This window comes from Chelonoidis abingdonii, chromosome 1 (assembly GCF_003597395.2).
Source record: "Chelonoidis abingdonii isolate Lonesome George chromosome 1, CheloAbing_2.0, whole genome shotgun sequence".
Lineage (NCBI taxonomy): Eukaryota > Metazoa > Chordata > Testudines > Testudinidae > Chelonoidis > Chelonoidis abingdonii.
Window position 1 is genome coordinate 157,961,144 of NC_133769.1, and position 25,165 is coordinate 157,986,308.

At 42.0% G+C, this 25,165-nt stretch overlaps 1 protein-coding gene across 4 annotated transcripts in view; it reads left to right on the top strand.

Annotated features, from left to right (window-relative positions):
- Positions 1 to 25,165, top strand: part of GSK3B (glycogen synthase kinase 3 beta) — a 238,443-nt gene that overhangs the window by 164,608 nt on the left and 48,670 nt on the right. For all 4 annotated transcript variants that reach the window (XM_032799930.2, XM_032799932.2, XM_032799929.2 and 1 more), the window contains exon 7: positions 8,588 to 8,685. In XM_032799930.2, coding sequence (XP_032655821.1) covers positions 8,588 to 8,685 — 98 coding nt within the window. The remainder of the gene's footprint in view (positions 1 to 8,587; positions 8,686 to 25,165) is intronic.

The following is a 25,165-nucleotide window of genomic DNA, read 5'->3' on the forward strand; positions in this document are numbered from 1 at the left end:
TGAAGAGGAAAGATAGTGTCAATACCAATGGCACTAACAGTCAGGTAGGCAATACTAACAGTAGAATGACTGCACCTAAACAGGCAAGGAATCTGGGCAAAGCCAAGCAGAAGAAACTAAGATGTCTGTACAGCAATGCAAGGAGCCTGGGTAACAAAATGGAGGAATGAGAATTGTTGGTGTAGGGAGTAAAACCAGGTGTTATAGGGATAACAGAAGCTGAATTCTTTAAGGTTTCTCATATCCCTGAATCAGTCTTCAGTGATTGCAGCAATCAGGAATGGTAATAAATTGACCAGAGAATTATCAGATAAGAGGCACTTCCTTACAAGAGCATTTAAAACAACAATTTAAATATAGTGTGAACGTTGTTTCCCGGTGATCACATTTAAACACACAAGAGGGATATGGAATATTAGTTCCCTTGTTGTTTTCAAGCCAGGCAGAAGTCTGAAGAGAATCTTTTTTTTTTTTTTTCTTGCCATTAACACAACTGTAGCCTTTCTGAGTCTCCTATTAGCATTGATTGATTATGAGTGACTTTTAGTGTAGCAAGGCAGATTTGCAGTGAATAAATAATTGATTTCCAAGAGAGCATCTGTCTTTACAAGTGGCTGCAAAACTTTAACAGTATTTCAGTATTTGATGTGGCGTTACATCATAAGTTCCCTTGCAGAGGCTTCAGTTGTGTAATAGTTACCTCATACTATTTAGTATGGTTTCTGTTTTGGATTAAATTTGTTTGAGAACAGACTGTTTTATAGAACAATAAAGCACTACAGCATGTACCAAGATTCTTCTTCAGGTTATTTCTACAGGTATTTCCCATCAGGATGTGCTTGTACCCATACACTGGAGATTTTTGTAAGCAGTGTCTGTACCTATGCACCCTTGTGTTATGGTGTGAGAGTATATAGGGACGGCAAGACTCTCTGCTGCTCCAGTTCCTCCTCAGACAACTGTAGTATGAGACTGCGTGTCGCAGTGTCCCCTAGCTAGCTATGTGGCCTGCTGACTTTTCTTTCTGACTTTGTTTCTATTTCTTTAATACAATTATTTCATTTTTATCATTTTTACTTTTTAATTTGACACTATTGTTTGCTATTGGAGGTGTCCCCATTCCCCTGCCCCGTTCTTTCACCGAGTCAGAGCCTGTGTTCCTCTTGGCCCTCTACATCTGCCTGTCCTTTCTTGCTGGGTTATGCCCAAGACCCCAGTCTACAAACCCTGGCATGCCTACCATGGGTCCTTTCCTCTCAGCAGTGGGAATTCCAGCTGCCTTGGAGAGCTCACATTCCCTCCAAGGGCAAGGTTTGCTTTAGATGCAAAAGTAGATTCAGAAAGCAGAGGGAGGACAGATTGAAACTGCTTCTTATGGAACGCTCTGTGAGAGCTACAAGATCCAAGTCCCTCCACACACGCACACACACATCAGCCTCAACTGCTCAACTCTAGTGAGCACACCAGCCCTGGCTCTGGTAATCAAAAACCCTGCAGCCCTTTAGAATCTTCAAGATTATCTAAAATGAAGAGACCCCACTCTCCAGAAAGAGAGAAACTGAAAAGGATAAAGTCACCCTCTTGCTCTGAGAATAAGGAGACCTCACATCTTGATAGGGGTACCACTGAGGCTTTTTCTTCCCCTCTATAGAGGTCCCAGTCACCTAAAAAAAAAAAAAAAAAAAAAAAAATCTCCAGCAGACTGTACTGAGAAGTTTCCCAGCAAGCAGTCTCGAGCGTCACCAGTGTCAGTGCCAGAATCAGAGCCTTCTAAACACAAGGACTCCTCAAAGACCACAGTCCCAAAGTCGTCATCCTCTGTACCATCTTCCTCAGACCATGGTATAGAGTGTCACAGTGACCTTGCAATCCCTCAGTATCTACACACATATGACCAAAAAATAAAAATTTTAAAAAAAATACAGCATATCACAGACAGTGGTCTTGCCCAATTTACTTTAAAATAACAAGATCAGCTGAACCACCCAGAAAGAAACCTAGTTTTTCCAAGGAAGGACTGTCTTCTCTAATGCCATCAGAATTAGCAACTTCTTCTGAACAGCTTTTGTGATCCACTATTCAAGGGTCACAAGCAATCCTCGCATCATACTCTACACCAAGCCTGTTACCAGCTTGATGGGGATCATCTCTCCCATTTTCTGTCTGCCTGAGAGTTGATCACCTTGGCTGGGTGGATCCTGGAGATGGTTTCAGCATGCTATTCCATCCAGTTCAGCTCCATCCATCCCTGTTCTAGGGATCCTTCTCACGAGGGTCTTTCAAGACAGGAGGTGCAATCTCTCCTATTCCTAGGGGCGATCTAACCCATTCCACTGGACTTCCTGGAGAAAGTCTTGAGAAAAGGTTCTTCTTGAGATATTTCCTGGTTCCCAAGAAAAGGGGAGGAAGACAACCAAATCTGGACATCCAGACTTTGTCCACTCGCGGTGGTACCCAGGATGATTTCCTCTTTGGAGCTGGGAAATTGGTTTGTCTTCCTTGATCTCTGGGACACACATGTCCATATAGCTATACACTCTTCCCACAAATATTTCCCACGATTTGTCATGGGCAAGGACCACTGCCAGTACTGGATCCTGTCCTTTGACTTTTAACTGTGCAAAGGATCTTTACAAAGGTCCTTTCAGCTATCGCCAGCCCATCTTCATTAGATGGGAATAAAAGTCTTTCCCTGCCTGGATGACTGACTTCTCAAGGGTTGCTCCTTTCTCAGGGTGCCATCAGCAACCAACAAGGTCCTATCTCTCTTTCACTTCTCCAGCTTCCACCTCTACTTGGAGTAGTCTACATTTAGAGCTGTGCAACAAATAGACTTCATCAGAGTCACTTTGGACTCCATTATAATCGAACCATACCTGCCCACGAATAGGTTTGCTATGATGACCAGCCTTAGTACCATGCTACAATAGAGCTACAAACCACAGCAAGGAGTTCTCTTCAACTCTTGAGCCATGTGGCAGCCAGTAAATATGTAACATCCCTCGCAAGACTACACTCCTGATATATTCCAGCTTGGCTCTGGTCTGTCTACATCCCTCAACAAGTACAAACTGTCCTAGTGGGTGTCAATATCTCAGAGGTTATTTCTCTCATTTGAGGTTCCCCGGGTGTCGATCTTTTTGTGACATTGTCCGATGCAGATGCTTCTGCTTGGGAGGGCATAGTCTCAGCTTGTTGGGAGATGCCATCTGTACCCTTGGCCTCTGTTCTTGGTCTTGCTCTTCGCTTGTCCCCCAAAGCTGTTGCTCCTTAAGGTCTTGAATACTTGAAATGAGAGATTAGTAGCCATCTTCATAGCACCGTCATGGCCAAGACAGAGAGTTCCCAATTTTGGTTTGCCTGTCCCCGCAATCACCCCTTTGCCTTCATCTGACAGCAAACTGCCTCACCCAGGAATTGGGCACCATGACCAACCCTCACCTCTCTTCGTTCCATATCAAGGCCTGGCCCCTAGATGGCTTTCTGATGTAGAACAAGACTGCCCTCCAGAGACCCAAACAGTACTGCTCAAGAGTAGAAAACCTGCCACAAGGAAAGCTTACCTGCAGAAGTGGAAACATTTGTAAGCCTGGCATACACAACAATCTATATCGCCTCTCGAATCTCTCTTCACACACATTCTCGATTACCTGCTACAAACTACAGGTTTATCGCTTAGCTAAGTCAAGGTTCATCTTTGCTTCCATTACAGCCTTTCATCCCTCAGTTCAGGGGTTTTAATCTTTGCTTATCTGAGCATTGCAAGATTAAGGATCTGTTTGACCTTTTACCTCCTATTAAAGAACCTACTCTATCATGGTACCTTAACTTAGCTCTCAATGCCCTGAGAAAAGTCCCATTTGAACCTATGGGGAGCTGTTCATTTGTCCTTTAAGATTTTGTACCTCATACAGAAGGATAGGAGAACTAGAGCTCTTATGGCTGATCCACTGAACATAGTGCTCTATCACAAAACAGTGATATTGCATCCCCACCCTTGCTTTTTACCTAAAGGTTCATCAGAATTTCACATTAATCAGGACACTGATCTAATGATGTCTTCCTCCAAGCTCTGTTACTCGAGAATCACCACGCACAGGGTGTAAGAAGCAATCTCATCTTTTACTTCAATATGACTATGTCCTTCAGGGCTTCTCACAGTCTGTTTTCTTCACAGAAAGAATGAAAGGATACGCGGTATCCACCCAGAGATTGTTGAAATGGGTGACATCTTGACTTGTTTTGAAGCCTTGGAGGTGCCTCTTTCACCGAGGGTGATTGTCCATTCCTCTAAGCCTTGGTATATCTCTGTGGTCTTACTGAAGTACATATCCATCTCAGACATTTGTAAGGGCATTTTCCCCAGCATTTTACTGTTGTGCATGCTTCCAGAGTTGACATGGCCTTCAGTGATGCTGTTCTACCTGCTCAGCACCCTCCTCCATAGTTGGGGTACAGCTTGTGAATCTTCTGATGTTGTGCACTCATAGGGAGAAGGAGAGGTTACCTTGCACAGCAATTACCTTGCAAAGTAATTGGAGTAATAGATGTTTTGTTCCTATGGGTTCTCCATTCCCCTCTGGGCCCTTCTTCCCTTCAGCTTCAGAGTCATACTCTCTGGACTTTGTGGTTGAGAAGGAACTGGAGAAACAGCAGCAAGCCTGCCCTATATACCTTGTACCAGAGCATGAGGGTGTGTAGGACACAAGTGCAGACCCACACTTCTGACAAAAATCTCCAATCAAGAGTGCATGGGCACATACTGACTGCAACACCCCTAAGGTTATTTGTAAGTAAATAAAAATTAGGTACAGTGATGTTTGGCCCAAAGGAAAACATCTGCTACAAGTTACCATAATTCTGTATATCTAGAATGTAGCTAAGGTCTAGTTGCAGCATGTGGTATATGACTGAATAGAAATTGGTGAGTAGTCATTGACAGTTGATATTGAATTCATTAAGCCATCTTCTACCACATACCTCATAGTTCCATAGTCCAGCTAACCAGTTTGCAGGGCTCCACTCTGTAGATTGTGGAGGGGTCAAACCTTGAGTGCCTCTTTTTCTGGTCCCACTGCTTGGGAGTTGGGATTAGGAGGGGAGAAGAAACTGTAAATGTACATAGCACAGCTGTCTTTCAGCTGAGCTGTAAGATGTTCCTGATCACTTGTCATTGGCCATTGAAGCCCACATGGCATTTTTTTCACAAAGGTTGGGAGGTTAATCCTGTTGTTATGGCTGTGTTCCATCTCTAACTTCATTACATCTACCTATGTCCCCCAGATGCTGCATATGAAATTTTTATTCACTTTGGGTACGTCTGCACTACGGGATTATTCCGATTTTACATAAACCGATTTTGTAAAACAGATTGTATAAAGTCAAGTGCACGCGGGCACACTAAGCACATTAATTCGGTGGTGTGCGTCCATGGTCCGAAGCTAGCATCGATTTCTGGAGCGTTGCACTGTGGGTAGCTATTCCATAGCTATCCCATAGTTCTCGAAGTCTCCCCCGCCCCTTAGAATTCTGGGTTGAAAGCCCAGTGGCTGATGGGGCAAAAATCATTGTCGCAGGTGGTTCTGGGTAAATGTCATCACTCATTCCTTCCTCTGGGAAAGCAACGGCAGACAATCATTTGTGCCCTTTTTCCCTGGATTGCCCTTGCAGACGCCATAGCATGGCAACCATGGAGCCTGTTCACCTTTTTTTTTTGTTTGTTTTTTTTGTTTTTGTTTTTGTTTTTTACTGTCACCATATGTCTACCTGATGCCACTGACAGAGGAATCCTTGCAGCGTACACAGCGCATTCCTTGCCTTTGGATGATGCAGAGACGTTATCTCTTCTGTACGTCTGCTGCATTGTAATTGGCATGGCTGAAGTTTTCTGTCGTTCTTTACTGTTCTGTTACATCATGGGTGCCCCTGCTGAGGTCGGACCGGGGCGCAAGGCAAAATGGGAATGATCCCGAGTCTCCTCTTTCTTGGTATCTTAATAGTCAGTCGCCTCAGATAGGTCCGTGTCTAGGACCATGTTCAGAGAGCACCGCTGCTCTGTCAGATCCCGCGAATGACGGCTGCCATGCCATTGTCACGGAGGGTTGCCCCTGCAACACCCCACTCCATTGCTCCCTCGCCCAACCTTCCTGGGGCTTGCCGTAACAGGTCCCCCATTGTTCATGAGTATAAAAGAGCGGAATAGAACATGATTGTTAGTGAGATAAATGAAGGGGAGGCGCCTCCGCTGCATGGTGACGTCCAGGAAAGGCATTAAGTAGTGCGGGAGAGAGCCCGCATCCCTGCTATGATGTCAGGCAGTCAGAATCTTTTCTTTACACGGAAGGGAGGGACTGATGGAGCTCAGCCTTCCAGTGCGTACTGTGAGGACGGTTACAGCCGTTCTGTACTCTACTGGGATCCCGGGATGTTCCTATTTTCCCAGGCTCCCGGCAGCCTCCCTATGAGGCCAGCCAGGGCCTCCGGGCTGATGACAAGCGAGGCTTAGCGTCCTACTGCACCATCTGCCCCAGGGAGAGGGAGGAGTGATACTGCTCTTCATGCCGCAGACTCGCGCTCTAGCCAGCGCATTCAGTAGACATACGGGTGACACTGAAAGAAGTCAAGAACGATTTCTTTCTTTTTGTTCACATGGGATGGGGGGAGTAATATGTCGGCGCTTATACCGAACCATGACCGGCATGTGTGTTGCCTCACAGATTGGGGCCAGCAGATTGATAATATTTTTCAGGGGGGGGGTAAGGGACTGCTGTGGACTGTGGATATCTGGAGCCCCTCAGTACCCCCCTCTCCCTTCAGCAGTCGTCCATTTGATTCTGTGGCTTTCTGTTATGTGTCCGCTGCACTGTGTAGTCTTGGAGATTTTTCAAGCGTTGATGTTCGTCTTCTGTACCGCAGCTCTGAGTAGAACAGAATTTATCTCCCTACCGCGTCAGATCCAGTATCCCCCGTACGGTCCATGCTGGAGCTCTTTTTGGATTTGGGACTGCATCGCCACCTGTGCTGATCAGAGCTCCACGCTGGGCAAACAGGAAATGAAATTCAAAAGTTCGCGGAGCTTTTCCTGTTTACCTGACCACTGCGTCAGAGTTCAGATTGCTGTCCAGAGCGGTCACAGTGGTGCACTGTGGGATACCGCCCGAAGGCCAATACCGTTGATTTGCGGCCACACTAACCCTCATCCGATATGGTCATACCGATTTTAGCGCTACTCCTCTCGTACAGAAACCGATTTAAAGAGCCCTTTATATCGATATAAAGGGCCTCGTAGTGTGGACAGGTACAGCGTTAAATCGGTTTAAACGCGTAGTGTAGACCAGGCCTTTGACTGAGACTGTTGTGAGACATTGCTGTGTGCTTCTAAACTGTTGTCACCTTCTACCTCAGAGGAAACTGCATTTCTGGCGTGAATGTGTCATACCTATGCAGTATGGGTAAAATTTACAAAAGAGCCTGTCACTTAGGCACTTTTGAAAATATTTCTTGTGGGATAAAAAAGCAGTATAAGATAGTGGGATGCCAAATATATTTTTAAGCTTTACACTTTGTATTCAATCTCCATTGCACATACTGTCTTAGAAGCTTAAAATAGAATTTCTTCCCGTATAGATCTTTTCTTGAGTGTGTTCTCTTCCTCCTTTTTTTCCATTATTTTCCTTACTGTTTTTCTACTTGAACTTAAAATGGCTGTGGCTTTTTGTATATGTTCTTCTTTGTGCAAGAGCTTCAATGTCAATACAGTTTTGGAAACTGGGTTTGAATAGTGAATTCCAGCTCTAGAGGAGACACAAGCAGAAAGCATATTATTTTGCTGTCTGACAGTTATGATTACATTCAATACTTTAGAGGGAAAGGTGGATATTTTAAGAGGGGATTTTTAGAATTTAAATTCCCCAGCAAAATTCTTCAGGTAATGTCTGTAAATTTCTCTGAAGTCTGAAAGTTCTCATAAGTTTCATAATTCCAATATGACCATGTCAAAGTGGGTGAAATTTGGAGCTTACATTTTATGCCAATGTCTGCTGTCTGTCTGAGTCTGCTGTCCTTGCACAACCCAAATTCTCTTTGATTTAATGCTAGCACTATTTGCAGCTCTGATTCATCTTTTCGTATATGTAAATTATAGATATAAACTGACACAACAGTGAGTCTGTACTCCTAAGATTAAAAAAAAAACAAGAAAAAGTATCACCTATCCTTTGATAGAGAATGTCTTTACACACTTGGTATGTATAACATGACTAACGATCTAATATGAGTAATTACTAATAGGATATGAGTAATCACTAATCTTTCAGTTAATATATTCTGTCTGTGGGTGGGTGGGTGTTAATATGTACTGACTGATGGACTTTTTTTAAACATCTTATATCTCTGATTCTACTAGAGAATCTCCGTGTCTTCACTGTTTGTCTTTTAGATATAAAGGCTGAATGCTCTTGATTAATTGTACCTTGTACAGAACCAAACACAAAGTAATGTATTAAATGGGTTAAATTTGATGTGATATATAATGATATATATAGATAATATCTTTCACTGAAACACTTTTTCCCCCTTTTCTCTTCAGATGTGTGGTCAGCAGGCTGTGTATTGGCTGAACTATTACTTGGACAACCAATCTTTCCAGGCGACAGTGGTGTGGATCAGTTGGTGGAAATAATCAAGGTATGGAATTCAAGTTACTCTTGGGTCGCCACCTCGCTCCTTGAACATAGATGTATTGCACACAAAAACTAGTTTAAAAGAGCATTATTAAGATTGCAAAGTAAATCACTTGAAAGTTAGAATTAAAGTTCTGGTTCCTCATATGATCTCTCTCCTCCACTGGCTTCCAGGCTCTTCATCCAATCTCTCTCCCCTCTTACCTCATCCCTGGCTCCTTATCCCAGTCTGTTCATTCTGCCTGGCCCAGCCCAGAGCATCTGGGAGCAGCAATTACAGAGGAAGTGCTTCTGTCTCCCACCTCCAGTTAGCCCTGCACTGGAGCATGCTCAGTCACTCTTGTGTGGATGTCAGTTGCACAGTCTGGCCATAGGTGGGAGCTGGTAAGTGATGGAGCATGGTCGTTCAGCCTGTAGAGGTGGTGCACTGGTAGTTTATTTAGTCAGCACTTCAAGCTGTGAGGGGGTCTAGTGTGTTCAGAGAATTCAGTCTTCACAGATTTTAGCTGCTAAAATCAAAGTCTGTTCTGAGCATGTGCAAAATGCAACTTTTCAGTGGCTTGTAACTTGGTGAGGTGTAGGTGGATTTTTATGGTGACAACAAAAATACTTCAAAGCATGTGGGTCTTAGGGCATTTCAAGGAAAATAATCTGAATTTTTTACCATGAGCACAACCTATTTTTCCCTAGCCTCATTCTTGGAAATGGTTGAACCATTTTGGCTGAAATTTTCCAAAAAAGATTGGCCTACAGCTGACCCCTGGCATGGAAAATTTCAGCCCAGACCCTTAGTTTTGTCACATTATAAGCAACTTAAAACAGGATCTTTAGTGGGAAGCGTCGAGCAATCTTAATAGGAGATGCTAAAAGGCGAGCATATAACACAATTAGAAAAAAGTAAAAACCTAGATAGGAACAGATTTGCCTGCTGCCCTGTAGCACCTTAGGCTGTGAATCTGTCATAACTCACAAGTTAAACAGGTTTAAGCTGGGTCCGTACTTGCAGAGAAACCTCAAAGGAAAACTTGGGAGGCTCGAAGAAGAAGTGTTGGTGATTCCTTAAGTGGTAGGTTCCTTTTAAGTTGTACTGAAACAATGTCCTAGTGTGGTGTGGTGCTTCTCACAATGCCATTCTTTTGTATGAGATGTAAAATCTACAGTTGCAAACATTTGTGATCATTAAAGGAACAAAGAAAGCATTGCTTACAAAAAGTTGTGGTACACTGCTACCTCGATATAACGCCACCCAATATAGCACTAATTTGGATATAAGACGGTAAAGCAGTGCTCTGGGGGTGCAGGGCTGCGCACTCCAGTGGATCAAAGCAAGTTCAATATAACATGGTTTCACCTATAACGCAGTAAGATTTTTTGGCTCCCAAGGACGATGTTATATTGAAGTGGAGGTGCATTTGCTCTGGAATCTCTGTTTGACTAGGTCCCTAAGTTTCCCCCTCTAGTTTCATAAATATGGTGGTATTTACAGTTTGCCCTAAACTGTTATGAACAGCTAGTATGGTCTACTCCCTAATCCACTTTATTCATCAGTGAAATGATTAAGTGATTATTGTCTGTATATCAATATACAGTTTCTTCAGGAGTAAAGATATTATGTAAATATAAGATCATTTAATTGTACTTTAGGGGGACATAATCCAAAAAGTCACATCTCACTCCCTTAGAAATCTGGTTATTTCAATAAAACAGATCTATCTAGAGTTAATGTGCTTTGCCTTTCCATTGACTTGGTGCTGAGCAAGTGAAAGTATAGTATTTAGAAGACAGATGTATTCTGGTTGACAGGCTGTCTGCCAACCAGAGTTCATGGATTGACATAATGCTCGTGTAGTTATTTTTAATTAATTGTACAGTACCAGCCATTCAGTACAGGAAGTGTTCATCCATGACTCATAACAATAGAGAATCTATGTAGAGACAAGGTGGTTGAGGAAATAGCTTTTATTGGACCAGCTTCTGTTGGCGAAGACACAAGCTTTCGAGCAGCACAGAGCTCTTCTTCAGGATCCATTTATTCAGTTTGGATGAGATGATTCTGTTTTAGCTCAATTTAGTATAAACTCGAAGAAGAGAAACAATTTAATAGAATTGTCACTGCATGTAGACCTTGTATACATTTTAAACACCACCTTCATAAATTTTATCCTCATTTGTAATTGACAGATCCATAGCTGAATATAAAGAGTACTGATGTTAAGAGTTTTATCTATCATAGTTGTAAGAATGTGCATTCTGGAAGCTTGGACTTTCAGTGAGCTGTATTGGAGATGGTTTTCCACTCAGCAGAAGTAGGTTCTTGGAGCATTGCTCTAACTGTGGACATGAAAATCCTGAATGATTGTATTGTCTCATTATTAGATGAAAATCCAAAAATGGTACATACCCCCCTAGATATACATATTAACAATTATACATGTAAGATGTACTCCACTGTGTAGTAAACCCTGAGATCTTCACTTGAGAAGACACAGTGGTAAGAGAGTATCCAGAGAGCAATGACTATGATGAAGTGCTAGATGTCATGTTCTCTGACCAGCTAAGGGAACAAGCTCTGTGAAGCTTAGAAGAGGAGAGAATGGTCTGGGTTAGTAGCAAAAGGGAGCGGAATTTCCCAGGGATGTCTAACGGAAATGTGACAGGGATTGTGAAGTTTTAGTGCGCAGGTGCCATGGAACATTATTCTGGCCACGTGCTGTTTGTTAACAAGAAAATGTAGGTGCAGATTCTAGAAGCTCTCCTGGGGGGAAATGAAATACAAATCACAGTAATGGAATTTCCTGCAGTATGAACATACAAAACTCTGCAACACAAAATTTGGTAGATTGACAATGCATAGGTACATCATTGAAGTTGACAAGGGGATGGGGTGGGAGGATAGAGATTGTAGTTTGTTGGGTAGAGTGCATTTGAGGCTTTTGGCATCTGAGAGGATTTGGAAAGTGGTTTGGGATTTTGGTACCCAAGAAGTTGTTAAGGCTTTTGGCATAGGCCTTGGAGAGGGGAAGGGTATTGAATGCCCAGTGGAAAAACTTCAGCTACAGTAAACAAAGGACTTATATCAGAAAGTTGTTAAAGATGATTGGATAGGGAATGAGAGTTGGTACCAAATAGGCATGTATCCATTCTCCTAAACTTTCACTAGAATTTTCTGAGCCGCTTCTTTCAAAGGCTGTCTCTTCTTAAAGCAACAGACATTTTAAGTTGTTCAGGAAATTCTGTGTTACTTTTGTTACTTTATCTTGAAATTTGGTTGTGGGTGAATTAGTGCACAGAAATCAAGATACCCTAAGTTCTTTTGCCACTATAGGAACTGTATCAATAAAGGCTTATCAGACAAATACCTTGTAATCAAGGCGTTAAAACAAGCTGAGTCTGAATCAGATAGCAGATTTTGAGTCCAGAAGACTGAGACAAGTATTCATGGTGAGCTGATAACACAGAAAGCGTTGTTGCTGAAAGGATAATATAGCATAACAAAGAGAACTGGAGAAGTTACAAATAAAACAGTGCTATTGAAAGTATTGTGGTTCAGGGCGAGAAATGGGATGGGGACGTAGATATAGTTTCAGTTGGAGTGAGAAAAAAACGATGAAATCAAGTGTAGAATTCACAATAGTAGCGGGGAAACAAATGAGGGAAATACCCACAGTTTCAGCTGGATATGAAAGTTCTCTAACTACTCTCAGAAGGAGGCATCCATGTTTTTGTGCCTTTGAGGAAAATGTGAGTGGTACTTGTTAAAAAGAAAGTGTGTACTTCACCGCTCGTCAGTATTGTAACTAATGCTCATACTAGAAAATCCACATTCACATTAAAAATATACATATGTTAGATTGAACTAAAATTGAAGGAATATGAACACTAATGCATCAGGTATAAACCAGCCACTAAATGATGGATTGGGAAGAAGTTTCTCCTATGGTTTAGTTTTTCCATAATTGTCCATTATGGGATTTCTTTGTACCCTTTTCTGAAGCATTTGTTAATAGTCAGCATCAGGGACATGGTATTTGATTAGATGTAGTACTAATCTGATCCAGTATGCTAATTCCCTGATAAGATTCAAGATAAATATGATAGCATGGCTCAAGCACATCCATCGGCCTAAAAATGGGGCTGATGAAGGTTATACAACTATACCTGTATCAACAGCAAACAACTTTGACAAGTGGATAGAAGAATTAGTGAGACCTGTTTCACCTTGAACAATTTGAGGGTTTCTCATAAGAATTTAACTAGCAGTTAGAAAACATAAAGCAATCTAACAGGTTGCTGAGTTGGCAGATTAGTATGAGATGCTTGAAGGTATGAAGGTGAGAATAATGTAAAGTTTAAGGGGTACCATGTACATTATTCCTGAACCAGACCATCTTCAGACAATCACCTGAAGAAGCAAATGCGCACTTTAAGGAGAGTTTGTGCTGGTTTCCCAACCCAGAAAAGCCAGGGATGGCGGGTTCTGAGACTAGTACTCATATCTCTGTTGTATGCATTTGAGTGAGATAGGTATTTACCATAGGCAGACTTGGAAACTGAGGGACACAGTCATACTGAATCAGTGGCAGAGTCAAGAGTAGATTCCAGTAATCCTGACCCCAGCTTCACTCCTCTAATCATAAGCCAACGCTCCCTCTGTATTTTCAGACATTCATAGCTTTATTTCAAAAACAGCTTTTTTTCAAACTTCGCTCAGAAGGCACATGTCATATGATGATCTCAGTGAAAAACATAAAATGTGCAAACAAACGCACCCACTTCAGTGCTGGATGCTGACATCCAGGAGTAGGCAACAGAGGGACAGCAGCAACCTCAGTCCCTGCCTAAAGAATTGTCGTTGCTAGATGCAGACATGGCACTGGAACTGGTTAACTGTAAGGATTCCAGAGCCTTCTGTCCCAAGTCATGGAGACCTGGAGATCAAAACAACAGTAATCCAGGAAAGGGCTCTCAAGCTATTTGATTAAACCGAGCTCTACAAGCCAAGCCAGGATTGCTCTCCTGATCAACAAGGGTTTACTTGATCCAGCAAAGGCAGACTCTGGCCACTCTCTCCTCCACAACTAAATTTATGGAAGAGAGTACTGAGTGCCTTCAAAAGAAGCCCAGGTCTACAAAAGGCACCTTGCACCTTGAAGGAAAAAGACCCAAGAAACTGGACCTCTTTAGGCACAGGGCATGTTCCTTTACCTCAGTGCAGCTCTGCATTATGAATTACTAGGCCCTATTTGCAAAATATAACTTTGGATGGGAGAGTCATCCCTTTAATGTCCAAAAAATTCTACAGGAAAACAGAAAAGAACTAAATGAGATCATAGGGCCATGGACACGTCCAACACAACCGTGAGATCAATGGCCAATGCCCATGGCTGTCACCATGAGCAGGTCTTCATGGCTGCTTTTCATCAGGCATCCAGAAAGAGGTACAAAGCACCATCACGAATCTGCTCTTTGGGTGGATGGAGTTCTTCAGCAGCAGAACAGATGAACTGCACCATGCACTGAAAGATCTGAAGGTCACGTTAAGATCCCTTGGGATCTGTATCTCTTTATCTATATCTCTTTATCAAAAGTTATGGAATTACCAGTCTCAGTAGGATGCTATCCTATTCCCAGAATAGGTAGCCTGAGTACCTGCCAAGGGGAAAAACCCTCAATTCTAGGAGATATGCCTTTCATCGTCATACTCAGTCATTCACCCTGCACCATCACAGAGGCAACAGGTTTGATGGATATATCAGGAGCCCCCTTCCCTTTTTCATGGGGCTTGATTTGCTATCAGACAAGTGGATGTTTGGACATCTTTCACTCATGGCTACCTTCTTCATGTCTACTCTTCATACTCCGGCACAAACCCCTTCCTGTCCCCTTCAGGGATCCTTCTGATGAGAGCCTGTCACAAAGAGAAGTGGCCTCATTGCTTTGTCTGTGAACCATAGGAGAGCTCAGAAGTACGAGGGTCTTAAGAGGCTTTTATTCCTGATATTTCCTCATCCCAAAAAAGAAGAGAGATCTTTGTCCTGTTCCCAGCCTGAGGAGGCTGAACAAATGCAAATGCAGCCCTGTATTCAGAATGGTAATGCTTGCTTCCATTATTCTGTCTCTGCAGGTTCAACACTGGTTCATGGCTCTTGTTTTACAGGATCCATATTTCCACATAGCCGTCCTCCCAGCCCACTGGAAGTACTTCATATTTGCAGTAAAGCCAAATCACTACCAGTATCAGGGGCTGCCATTCATACTCTCAACAGCACCAGAAGTAGAGATGAGCAAATATTTATTTTTATTTTTCATTTAGAACCAAAACTGAAGGTCTGTTTTTGTCAAAGCAAAACATTTTTTAAAACTGTGTTCATGTCAAAATGAAATGTTTTGAACATCAAATAGACACATTTTCTAAACGAAATGTTGAATTTCAGAACAGTTGGTTTTAATTTTTTTTTAATGAATTGTTCCCAAAATTTGTTTTGTGGGTTTTATTGTTTTTTATTGGGCAGGCGGGGTGGTTATTGTGTGGTTTTTTGTTTGGTTGGGTTTTTTTGGTTGGTTTTTTTTTGCCAGAAGTAGTCACTGGAAAAAAAAAAAAATCACTCCACCCTAACCAAGAGTCTTCACAAAATGCGTAGCAGTGGTAATGATATGCCTTTGAAGACAGCGCATCCACATCTGTCCTTGCATGGAAGTTAGACTGATCAGGTCAGGTCACAGGAGAAGGCAGCAATGAGTCTAAAATATGCAGAATCTCTGTTTGCCTGACTGGGCCTTCTTGAACTATGAAAATATCACGTCTTATACCATCTTAGAAGATAGGAGCTATGATCAATTTCAGGTCAGAGAGCACGAACCTGTCTGGGGACAAGTTCTTGTCACTGCAGTCACTACTACTCAGGATAAAATCAAACTTGTCTATAATAGTACAAAGTTGGCTTGGAGTATTAGATGATACATTGATGTGCATGTACATGACACTGCTTGCCAGATTTCATCTAGGGCCCCTAAAACTCTGGCCTAGATCAGTCTACTTTCCGTTCTGTCACCAGATGGACAGGAAAGTCTTGGTGTCACCTCACATCCTTGCAGAACTGAAATGGTGGTTAGAGACTGTACAAAGAGGCATACAATTCTCAGCCCCCTCTCTGACAAGGACTTTAATTGTGGATGCGTTAAGGACAGGAGAGGGAGAAATGCCTGGACCACCTATAAGCACAAGGGGAGTGGTCCACGGAAGATGACCTGGGATTTCACATACCGGTAAATATCTCGGAACTCAGAGCCAAAAGAGTGAGTGGACTCCAAGCACTTACAGCTGACCCTCCCTACGTGACATTTCATAGGTACCTCACCCCAAGTTCCCTCCCAAGGTAGTCTGAATTCAGCTTGAGTTAACCAGTTAATCTGCCTGTCTTCTTCCTGAAGCCCCACACTGTATCAGGAGAGAAGTTACATTTTATTGGCTGTTTCCAGAGCATTACTTTACACTGACAGTCTGTGCAATTTGATTGTATCTCCCCAGTTGTTTCAGGTTGTAGCCTGCAGTTCAGTCTCTGGGCCATCTCATCACAAAGAATATCAAAGTGTATATGATGGCATATCTTGCTGTTACTAGTTGAATGGTGTACCTCTCCCAGTGAACATCAAGGTGCACTCTTAGCAGACTACAAGTGACATTCTCTGCCTGCTTCAGAACCATGTCAGTTTCCAAAATATGCCAGGTGGAGATGTGGAGAAACCGACTGACTTTTGTCAAGCATTGTGCATTGTACTTGGATGTCAGGGCAGATGCCAAGTTTGGGAGAGCAATACTGTAGTCCGTTGGATACAGCTAAAACCCTTCATCCCAACAGCCAGAGGAGGTACTGCTTGCCACTCCCCTACAGTGGAGTCCACGCTGACACACACTGAAGAATGAACTTACCTTATAGTAACTAGTTGTTGGAGGAGTTGTACTCAGTGTGGATTCCACTGACTACCTTCCATCCCTGCTTTTGGAGTCCTCATCTACCATGGCAAGGGAACAGAATGCGGTTTGCAGCTGCTGTCCCCTTCATGTTCTTACATGGGAGTATTCGGAGGCTCAGGGCATATATGCACTCCTGATGGGCACTGCTATTCAAAACAATCCAATCTTGAATGACCGAGGCACATGTACATCTGCTCTGGGATCCACACTGACTGCAGCATCTCAAAGTTCCATGGTTACAATAGGGCAAATAAGAGTTCTTTCTTCTTCCTGTGAGAATCAGCCTGTGAAACATAAAAACAAGTTTGTATTTTTAAAGGAGCAATTCATCATCTGAAGATAAGTCTGTTGCTGCAGTTCCCACATCACCGTTAAGAAATTGTCTAAAGAAAAGGAGATTCTCATCTTCTTCAGAAGAATGACAGTGATAGTGACCTAATGCATTCACCCCGGATACTGACAGGCCTTCATTTGTCAGTTTGTAACTAAACAGGAAGCACTTACAATAAAAAGAGAATGAAGGGCAAAGTGGTTTTCCCATTCCAGAATTACTAAAAATCCATTCCAAATGGTGCAGTCCAGACTGAAAAAGGTATTAATAAAGCTTCTCTAAAGTTATCTCCGTGTACAATGAGACAACGCCAGCAAGTTTTCTTTTGTTCCCAACCTGGACAGTGACTCCTTGAGCTAACAGCAGGATTACACCTATTATAGAAAAACTAACAGTAACTGTCCCCTCTCTTCCAATGCCTTTCAGGCTGGAATCGGAAGAATAATTTTTGTCTGGTATTCATGAAGGAAAATGTTAAAACATGAGACCTGTTAAGTGTCAGGAATCTAACCAGTGAGTAATTTTATGGTCTGTAACACTTTTACTGAGCTGAGTGTTAAAAATGGATTGCAAATATAATACATGGCTCACACTCAAATATCAAGGTACTATTTTGGGCTCAGTTTTTGAAAAAATAAATACGTACATTCATTTATAGTAGCTAAATGGCAAAGAAAAGCTGTTTCTACCAAAGAAGAAATTGCGTGGTGGGCTGTTTGTGCTATAGAACACCTGCTAGTATTGACATGATTTAAAATTAATCCTCTCTCTCCATTCATAGAGGAAGTGTTCTGGCATTTCTTTCTTGCCATTGTGCAACCCTCTCCCTCAAAAAGCTCAGTTCTTTCTCTGCATAATGTAACTTCCCCACTTTCAGCAATTGCCGGCAACATAAGAAGATGAACAATTGTGTGCATGTCAATCATGGCAATGGAGCGTCTTACTAGGCTAGTGTATGGTTGTGCTTGTTTCTGTTAACAAAAGAAATTCATGTTTCTGGTTGGTTTTTTTTTTTCATGTAATGTTATGCGATTCTGTCAGAGCTGTAGCTTTCTCTCCTCTGTCACGCTTTCAGATTATTTACTTCAAAGTTGATTGTATTGTAGGTTGAGATTCCTCCATCCTAAAATGTTTTAATAAGTACTTGGCACATCTCTAGCACCTTTCTTCTGTGGTTCAGTTTGTAAACAGTTAATTAATTATACCTTTCAACAAATCAATATGAAAATAGTAGTTTTTTCTTGTCAGTATAAATCCCCACCTTTAGAAGCATGTGCACTCCTAGGGCAAATCTACACTATCACTTATGTCAATATAACTTACATCAGTCGGCAGTGTGAAAAAGCCACTCCACTGAGCAGCACAAGTTACAGAAACCTAAGCGCTGTCAGCGCTAACACTGTTTGCAGGAGGCGCTCTCCCACCAAAATAGTTTCCACTTCTCGTGGAGTTGGAGTAATTATGCCAACAAGAGAACCCTCTCTCCTGTTGGCATAGAGTGTCTTCACCAGATGCGCTACAGCAGCACAACTGCGCTGATACAGCACTTCTAGTGTAGACTAGCCCCTAGTGTTAGGTTCAGCTTTTGGGCTCTTGTTTATGTCCTGTCACACAACCTTACATTTAGCTTCTGCAAGTTTATGTAAGGAGGTGGTGGCCCCCGTTCCCTTCAGCCACCAATTCCCGAGTTCTCAGCACGTTTAGTCTCCTTTACTTCTGTGCAACTGATTTTTCCTTCTTAGCTTTGTTTTAGCTATAGTATTATTTATTAGCAAAGAGGATTCAATTCCAGAAGAGGTTGGTGTGGGGCTTGAGGCTGAATACATCTATTTCAAGATAAGTGCAGCCTTCTCTCTTCATGCAGAATACACTGTTGCCACCAAGCACCATTGGTTTCTTTGTGCAATGCCAGTCATACTTATATGGTGGCTGCTTCCCGAAAGGTATCTTATCCACCTTCCTATAGTGCAATTGTAGGTCACTTTCATGCATTTTTTCCAACGAAAGCGTGGATCCAAAAATTCCTGGGATTGGACCTAATGCCACTTGTAACCGAGTCCAAGGTATATCCTCGGGACTCTCAGATCAGAAGCCTGTCGCTTCTGACAAGGCCTGGAGGAGAGAGACCCCACACACTTCTGGAGGTAAGGTATCCAGGAACAAAGGTTCCCCAAGGGCCCGTTGAGGAGTGTCCATGAGTCAGTCACTTTTTCTTCGGGAGCCCTGAAATAATGGCCTGGGTGGGCTCCACCTTCTGTGGATCAGTTGTCAAGAGGGAAGTCTCCTGTAAAGACTCTGAAATCTAGTCTGTCCACCACTCCCTCTCTTGAGAACTATGAAAGCATCTATTTTGTCAGTGAGTATTTTTTCTCCTGTAATTCTTTTATGGATGATCCTCCTGATTATTCAGATGGGAATGATCAGGATATGCCAAAGGACAGTGTTGTCTTGTTCATTGTCTTCCACCCCGAGACCCTCTCTTGTTCGCAAGCTACATCCAGCTGTATTTCATTCTCAGATTCACTCTCCAATCAGGGGCGGCTCTAGACATTTCACCGCCCCAAGCACAGCGTCATGCCGCGGGGGGCGCTCTGCCAGTCGCCGGTCTCGTGGCTCCAGAGCCGCGGGACCAGCGGACCCTCTGCAGGCATGCCTCTGAAGGCTGCCTGCTTGCCGCCTTCCCGGCGACCGGCAGAGTGCCCCCCGCGGCATGCCGCCCCGAGCACACGCTTGGCATGCTGGGGCCTGGAGCCGCCCTTGTCTCCAATTCAGCTCCAGCTGCAGTTGCTTCCTTCTGTCAACCGTCTTTTTTCAAACAGTTTAGGTAGTCTCTTAGACACACTAGAAAGTTCTACATGTTGTCTCTTTTTGTGATTGCTACTGTAAACAGACATACTAACTTATGAATTTTGCATTCCAGTATACCTAGAACTCAAAATGTAAAAGAACAAAGTACAGTATTAGATATATTCATCAGATCTATGTCTAGTATTATTTTATTAGAGGACATGTCCTGAATATATAGAACACCAACATAGTTACCATTTGAGGTAACTGTTCTGCTCATTTTTGGGATTGAATTACGTGATTTGGTAGAAGTAAAACGTTAAAACATTCACTAATCTATTTTCCTTTCTTTCTTTTCTTTTAATCTCTATCACCCCTATGAGCTGAAAGCACCTTGAATCTGTTAACAGCACAAAGTTATTTTCATACTTGCATTAGATACACATGAGAGAGCAGAGTAAATACATTGAGTGCTAAATAAATCACTCTAGAAGCATGTATAATTGAAGGGTCAAGCTTTTGCCTCCTTTTGGTAAACAGATTCCCTCTCACACACTTCCTCGTTTTAGCATTCAAGAGCTATGGCCTATTTCTGAGAATACAGCTTCTTAGAAAGCAAGTAAGCCAAACTTCTCTGACCCTCTGTACCTTGCCACAATGGATTTGTTAGCAAACCACAGATGTTTCACAGAGAAGAGGGAAAGATCTGGAAAATCTACATGATCACAGATTTGGATATTTAACTGCAGAAATCCTTCAGACATACACACTTTATATTGTCCAGGCTTTTCATGTGAAAGAGTATCAGGAAGTGTCTGTCTCTGCATTTGTGTGCAGACTTACTGTCTTCAGTACTGCAAGGCTATCTAGGATTTGAGGCAAAAGATTCCTAGTATATAGCATGGAAATTCTAGTATTCCAAATGAATATTGATATTTTCAGAGAAATATTGCTGCATTACAATCAGACACTAATTTCATCTAGGATGTGCTAACCTGAATTTGAAAGGGTTTGGAATATAATCTAAAACTACAAATGGTTCTTTGGAAATGGAGGAGGAAGCTAAATCAAAGTGCTCTGAGTTGATCTATTCTATATAGGTTCTTCGCCATAGTTTCTGAGAACCTTCCAATCATGATTAAGTGACATGACTAGCAGCTATCATGTTTATCTCATCTCCAAAGGGGGTAAAGTATGTACAGTGGCGTGTCCTGTTCTTTTCGGGGGTTTTGTTTGTTTTGTTTTTAATGTACATGTTGCTATGCATGCATTAGAGAAGGCAAGATCAAAGAACTGCACCTTGCACTTGGAGTGGAAGATGAGGTTTGTGATGGTCTTTAGCTCTGGGGGAGTTCATTCCACAGTCTTGGACAAGCCACTGAGATAAAGTTCTGTGTCCCACACAACTAGAGTGTGGTGAAGGATGAGTTGAGCTGTATGTCACCTGCATGTTGCTGGCTCTTGAGTTCATGTCCTCTGATCAATTCACCTAGTGGTTGTATGTAGACATTGAAAAGGACTGGAGAGAAAATTGATCCTTTTAGGACTTCATAAACGAGGGGTCTACTGATGGAGTTGCATTTTCCCATAATTACTTGTTAGGTATGTCCCTCCATAAAGAACTCAAACCATTTTAGCACATAACCCTGGATGCCTGCCACCTCTCTCAGGCAAGACAACAATATCTCGTAATTGACCATGTCTAATACTGCCGAGAGGTCAAAGAGGTTAAGAAAGGATGTCTGCTCTCTTTCCCCTGACAGGAGGAGATCATTCTTCAGTGCCATTAAAGCAGTTTTAGTTCTATGTGCTGGCCTGAATTCAGATTATACCAAGTTAATAAATTTCCTTCAGTAAGATGAGCTTGTGATTGGCCTTTGACTAGCTTCTCTGTGAGCTTGCTTAGCTATGGGAGGCTTGATACTGAGAGGTAACTGGCTAGAACCAGTGTGTCCAGGGAGCTTTTTTTGGCATTGCTCAGACTACGCATGTATCAGGGAGAAAGGGAAGATTCCTTCCTTGAATGAGGTATTGATTATTTTGATCTGGTGTGGTACCAGTTGCTCATGACTCTTTCACAGGCCAGGAAAGGCATAGGTCAGATTCACAAGTCTTGTGTCAAGAATCTCTGAGTGTCTAAAACTTCTTTGAGTGAAAATACTGAACTCTGGGGATGCAGGTGGACTGGTGGTTGGTGAGTAGACAGTGCTTATCATCCCCAAATACTTTACAGACTATTACTCAAACGTTTAGGCATCGTTTCCTCACGGAAATGCAGCAGCTGTCTTAAAAGCACTTAAAAACCCGGTTAGGGCAGGGAGTTAAGGATTCTGTGTCCCAGTTTTTCCCAAAGTACAGTGGGTGACTTGGGTGTGTGTGTGTGTGTGTGTGTGTGTGTGTGTGTGTGTGTGTGTCATGAAGGACTAACTAGAGGGTATGGATAGACCCCTTAGTTGGTCTCCAGAGTGTCAGCTCTTATTTAAAACAAGTCTCTTAACTATTGTGGTTGCAAAGAAAGCCTTGAAAATGTGACTCAGAATATAACCAATACAGGTACATCCTCCTCAGTCTGCAGAGAGCTTGAAACAATAACTCTGAGGTGAGAACTGCTCTATTCATTTCAATAGATGCGATCTCAGGATGCCAGTGATACTTAAATATTGACATTGTTAACTATTTCACTGTTCATAGCATGTAAGAAACAAGAGAAAGATCTGAGGGGGATGACAGGACATGGACAACACATAAATTCAGATGGGTAGGCTTCTAACAACCCATGGCAGGGTTGCAAGGGTTTGGTGGAGGAATACAGTTGGTTTTCATTTCCCAAATGGGAGCTCAGCTTCTAAAAATTTAGGTAACATGGCTCTGTCTTACTTCAGGGGAATTCCAGTAAGCACAATGAAAATTCAAATCTGTAATTAAGCCCATCTATAACACTTGAATCCATCTTTAAAACACTGAGGATGAGTAGACTACTTTTGGTTCCAAACTAAATAGCCAAGGACTAGTATGCTTAACTTCAGTCTTCCCTCCCTCAACACTTGACCAGGCAATCTACCTGCCTCTCATGTCTAAGTTGTCCACACCATTGCTTCCAGTACTTACCAACAGGTGTTCTGTAGTGGTTTCCCAGTGAAATTGTTATGATTAATCATATTTTGAGATCTAGCAGAATTAAAATCCATTGCAGTGTTTATGCGCATCTTTAGGAGTTTGTGCTTAGTGTAATTTATTCTGAGAAGCTTTGGTGTTTGGCTTCACTTCTTGGATTCAGCAGATTTGCAAAAAAAAAATTTTGAGTAAAGCCCGTTACAGTAAAAAGTGCTTTTGTGAAAAAATAAATAGCTGTCCTTTAAGCAAGTAGTTTTACACTGGGGAAACTTTTTAAACATTAGACATGGGGAATGGGGGGCTAGCATTGTGTAATGCAGCTAGAGCTAGCTAGGAAAGTAAATTTCACTTCCATGAAAATTTTTGAGGGTTTTTTTGTAATTTGGTTTTTGTTTGTTTGTTTTTTTTAAAGTGGGGAGCAGAAGAGATGTTGGCCTGATCAGGATATAATGTCAAAACCATGACAGTTTTTGAAGAAGTAAAATTCTACTGTACTTTGGGAACCTTGGCTGCAAGGCAACCTGCCAGGCGAGCTGTGGAGGAGCTTGGGAGCCAGGGCTCTTGGGCTTTCAGGCTCTCAACAACTAGGCAGACTGCTGTGGAGCCTGGCTCCAGTGCTTCTGGCAGGTGGGCTGCAGGGGAGACAAGTAGGCAAGCTGACAAGAAACTTGCCTGGTTTTATTCAAAAGATTAGTTAAAATCGATAAGTTCTTGCAAAACCTTTCACTTTCAATGATGGAAAGACGTTCTGTCAAAATTTCCAACCAGCTCTTAGTGTGGTCTTTCACAGGTAGGTTGCTTGTTCAAATCAAGCCTTGGGCTGTTAGCAACCCCACCTTTAGAGATTTTTACCAGGTTCTGGTTGACGTCCATTGACAGGTGGTGGTGTAATGCAAGCTTGCACTGCCGCACCCTGGATTGTGATTTTTATATGGTTAAATAGAGGATTTCACTTGCCAAAGCAGTCAGTCCTGCACCTTACACAACCATTAAATTTACACTCAAAAATAGAAGATAAATCAAAACATGAGATTAAAAAAAAACAACTATTATTCACTTTTCATAAATGTTGGCCACCATCTTTAATTACTTGAGATATGTTTAACCCATGCCTTTTTCTTTCCCAAGCCTCTTTGCACTTTCCACTTATTTAAAAAAAATCTATTGATGTAAAATAATACAAAGCTTCATGAATACAACTGACAATATTCAGCAGGAGGTTTTTCGTAACATCTAGACATGTTCCTGCTTATCCTTGAATTGAAATCCTAGTGATGAATTGGCAACATGACATCTTTTTCCATGGCAAAAGATTTGTGACAGGGCTGTAACGTGACTGTGAGGGTTGTCTGTCAGAAGAGGTGCCTGAGTTTCAGGCTTCCTCTTCCACAGTGCATTCTGTAATAGCAGAACCCAGAGGAACTGAATTTCAACAAAAAGCAGTGGACTTCAAAATTTGCTGAGGAGTTTTTTGTCCCTCTTAAATGATTTGAAGTTTTTCTGAGACTAATGTTAATTGAACAAAAACTACTAATGTACTCAGATATGTAAAACTCACCAAATCATCTCATAAATACAATCACATATTTCTCTATGGAAATGTACATAAAGATAACATCACACTGATTGTGTTTTTGTTGTTGTTATTATATAAACATAGATCCTTTTATATTTGAATTCCTAGAATAAATGTCTAAACTACAGGTACATGAATTGAATGCCTGTACGTTAGGTGTAGTTAAGTTAACACTCTGTCTGCATTTAGATATGAAAAAAATCAATCTCCATCTGATAAAATCTGTTTTGCCCCTCTCAGCAATGCTTGTCTGATCTTTTAAGCTCATCAGAGAGCTCTCACTCATGACTGTTAAAATGCATTCAGGTGTGCTATTGTTCATTACCTTAATCAGGGTGTAAGACTGCAAGCTACAGCCTATTACAGTAAAGATATTCATCAAATAATTTTTTCTTTTTATAAAATTCCTAATCTGGAGAAATTCTGCTCTCTTCTCCTTTGAAGCATCATTGAATTTGAGAGATGCCTGCATTTTATGAAAGACCTTCATCAGTTAAGTACATTTGCAGAATTTGAGCTGTCCAGTCTGTTGTGCCTCAAATCTCAGTGCATTGCAAAAACTGCTTGGTACTAGTGACTAGTTATGTTTTGGCAGACACTCTATGCCTAGTCTTTCTACCAGACTGCAGATTACAAAAGATAACATTCCTTGTTGTAAGTTTGATCATATGGTCAAGCAAGTTTTATTAGGACCTTTATCA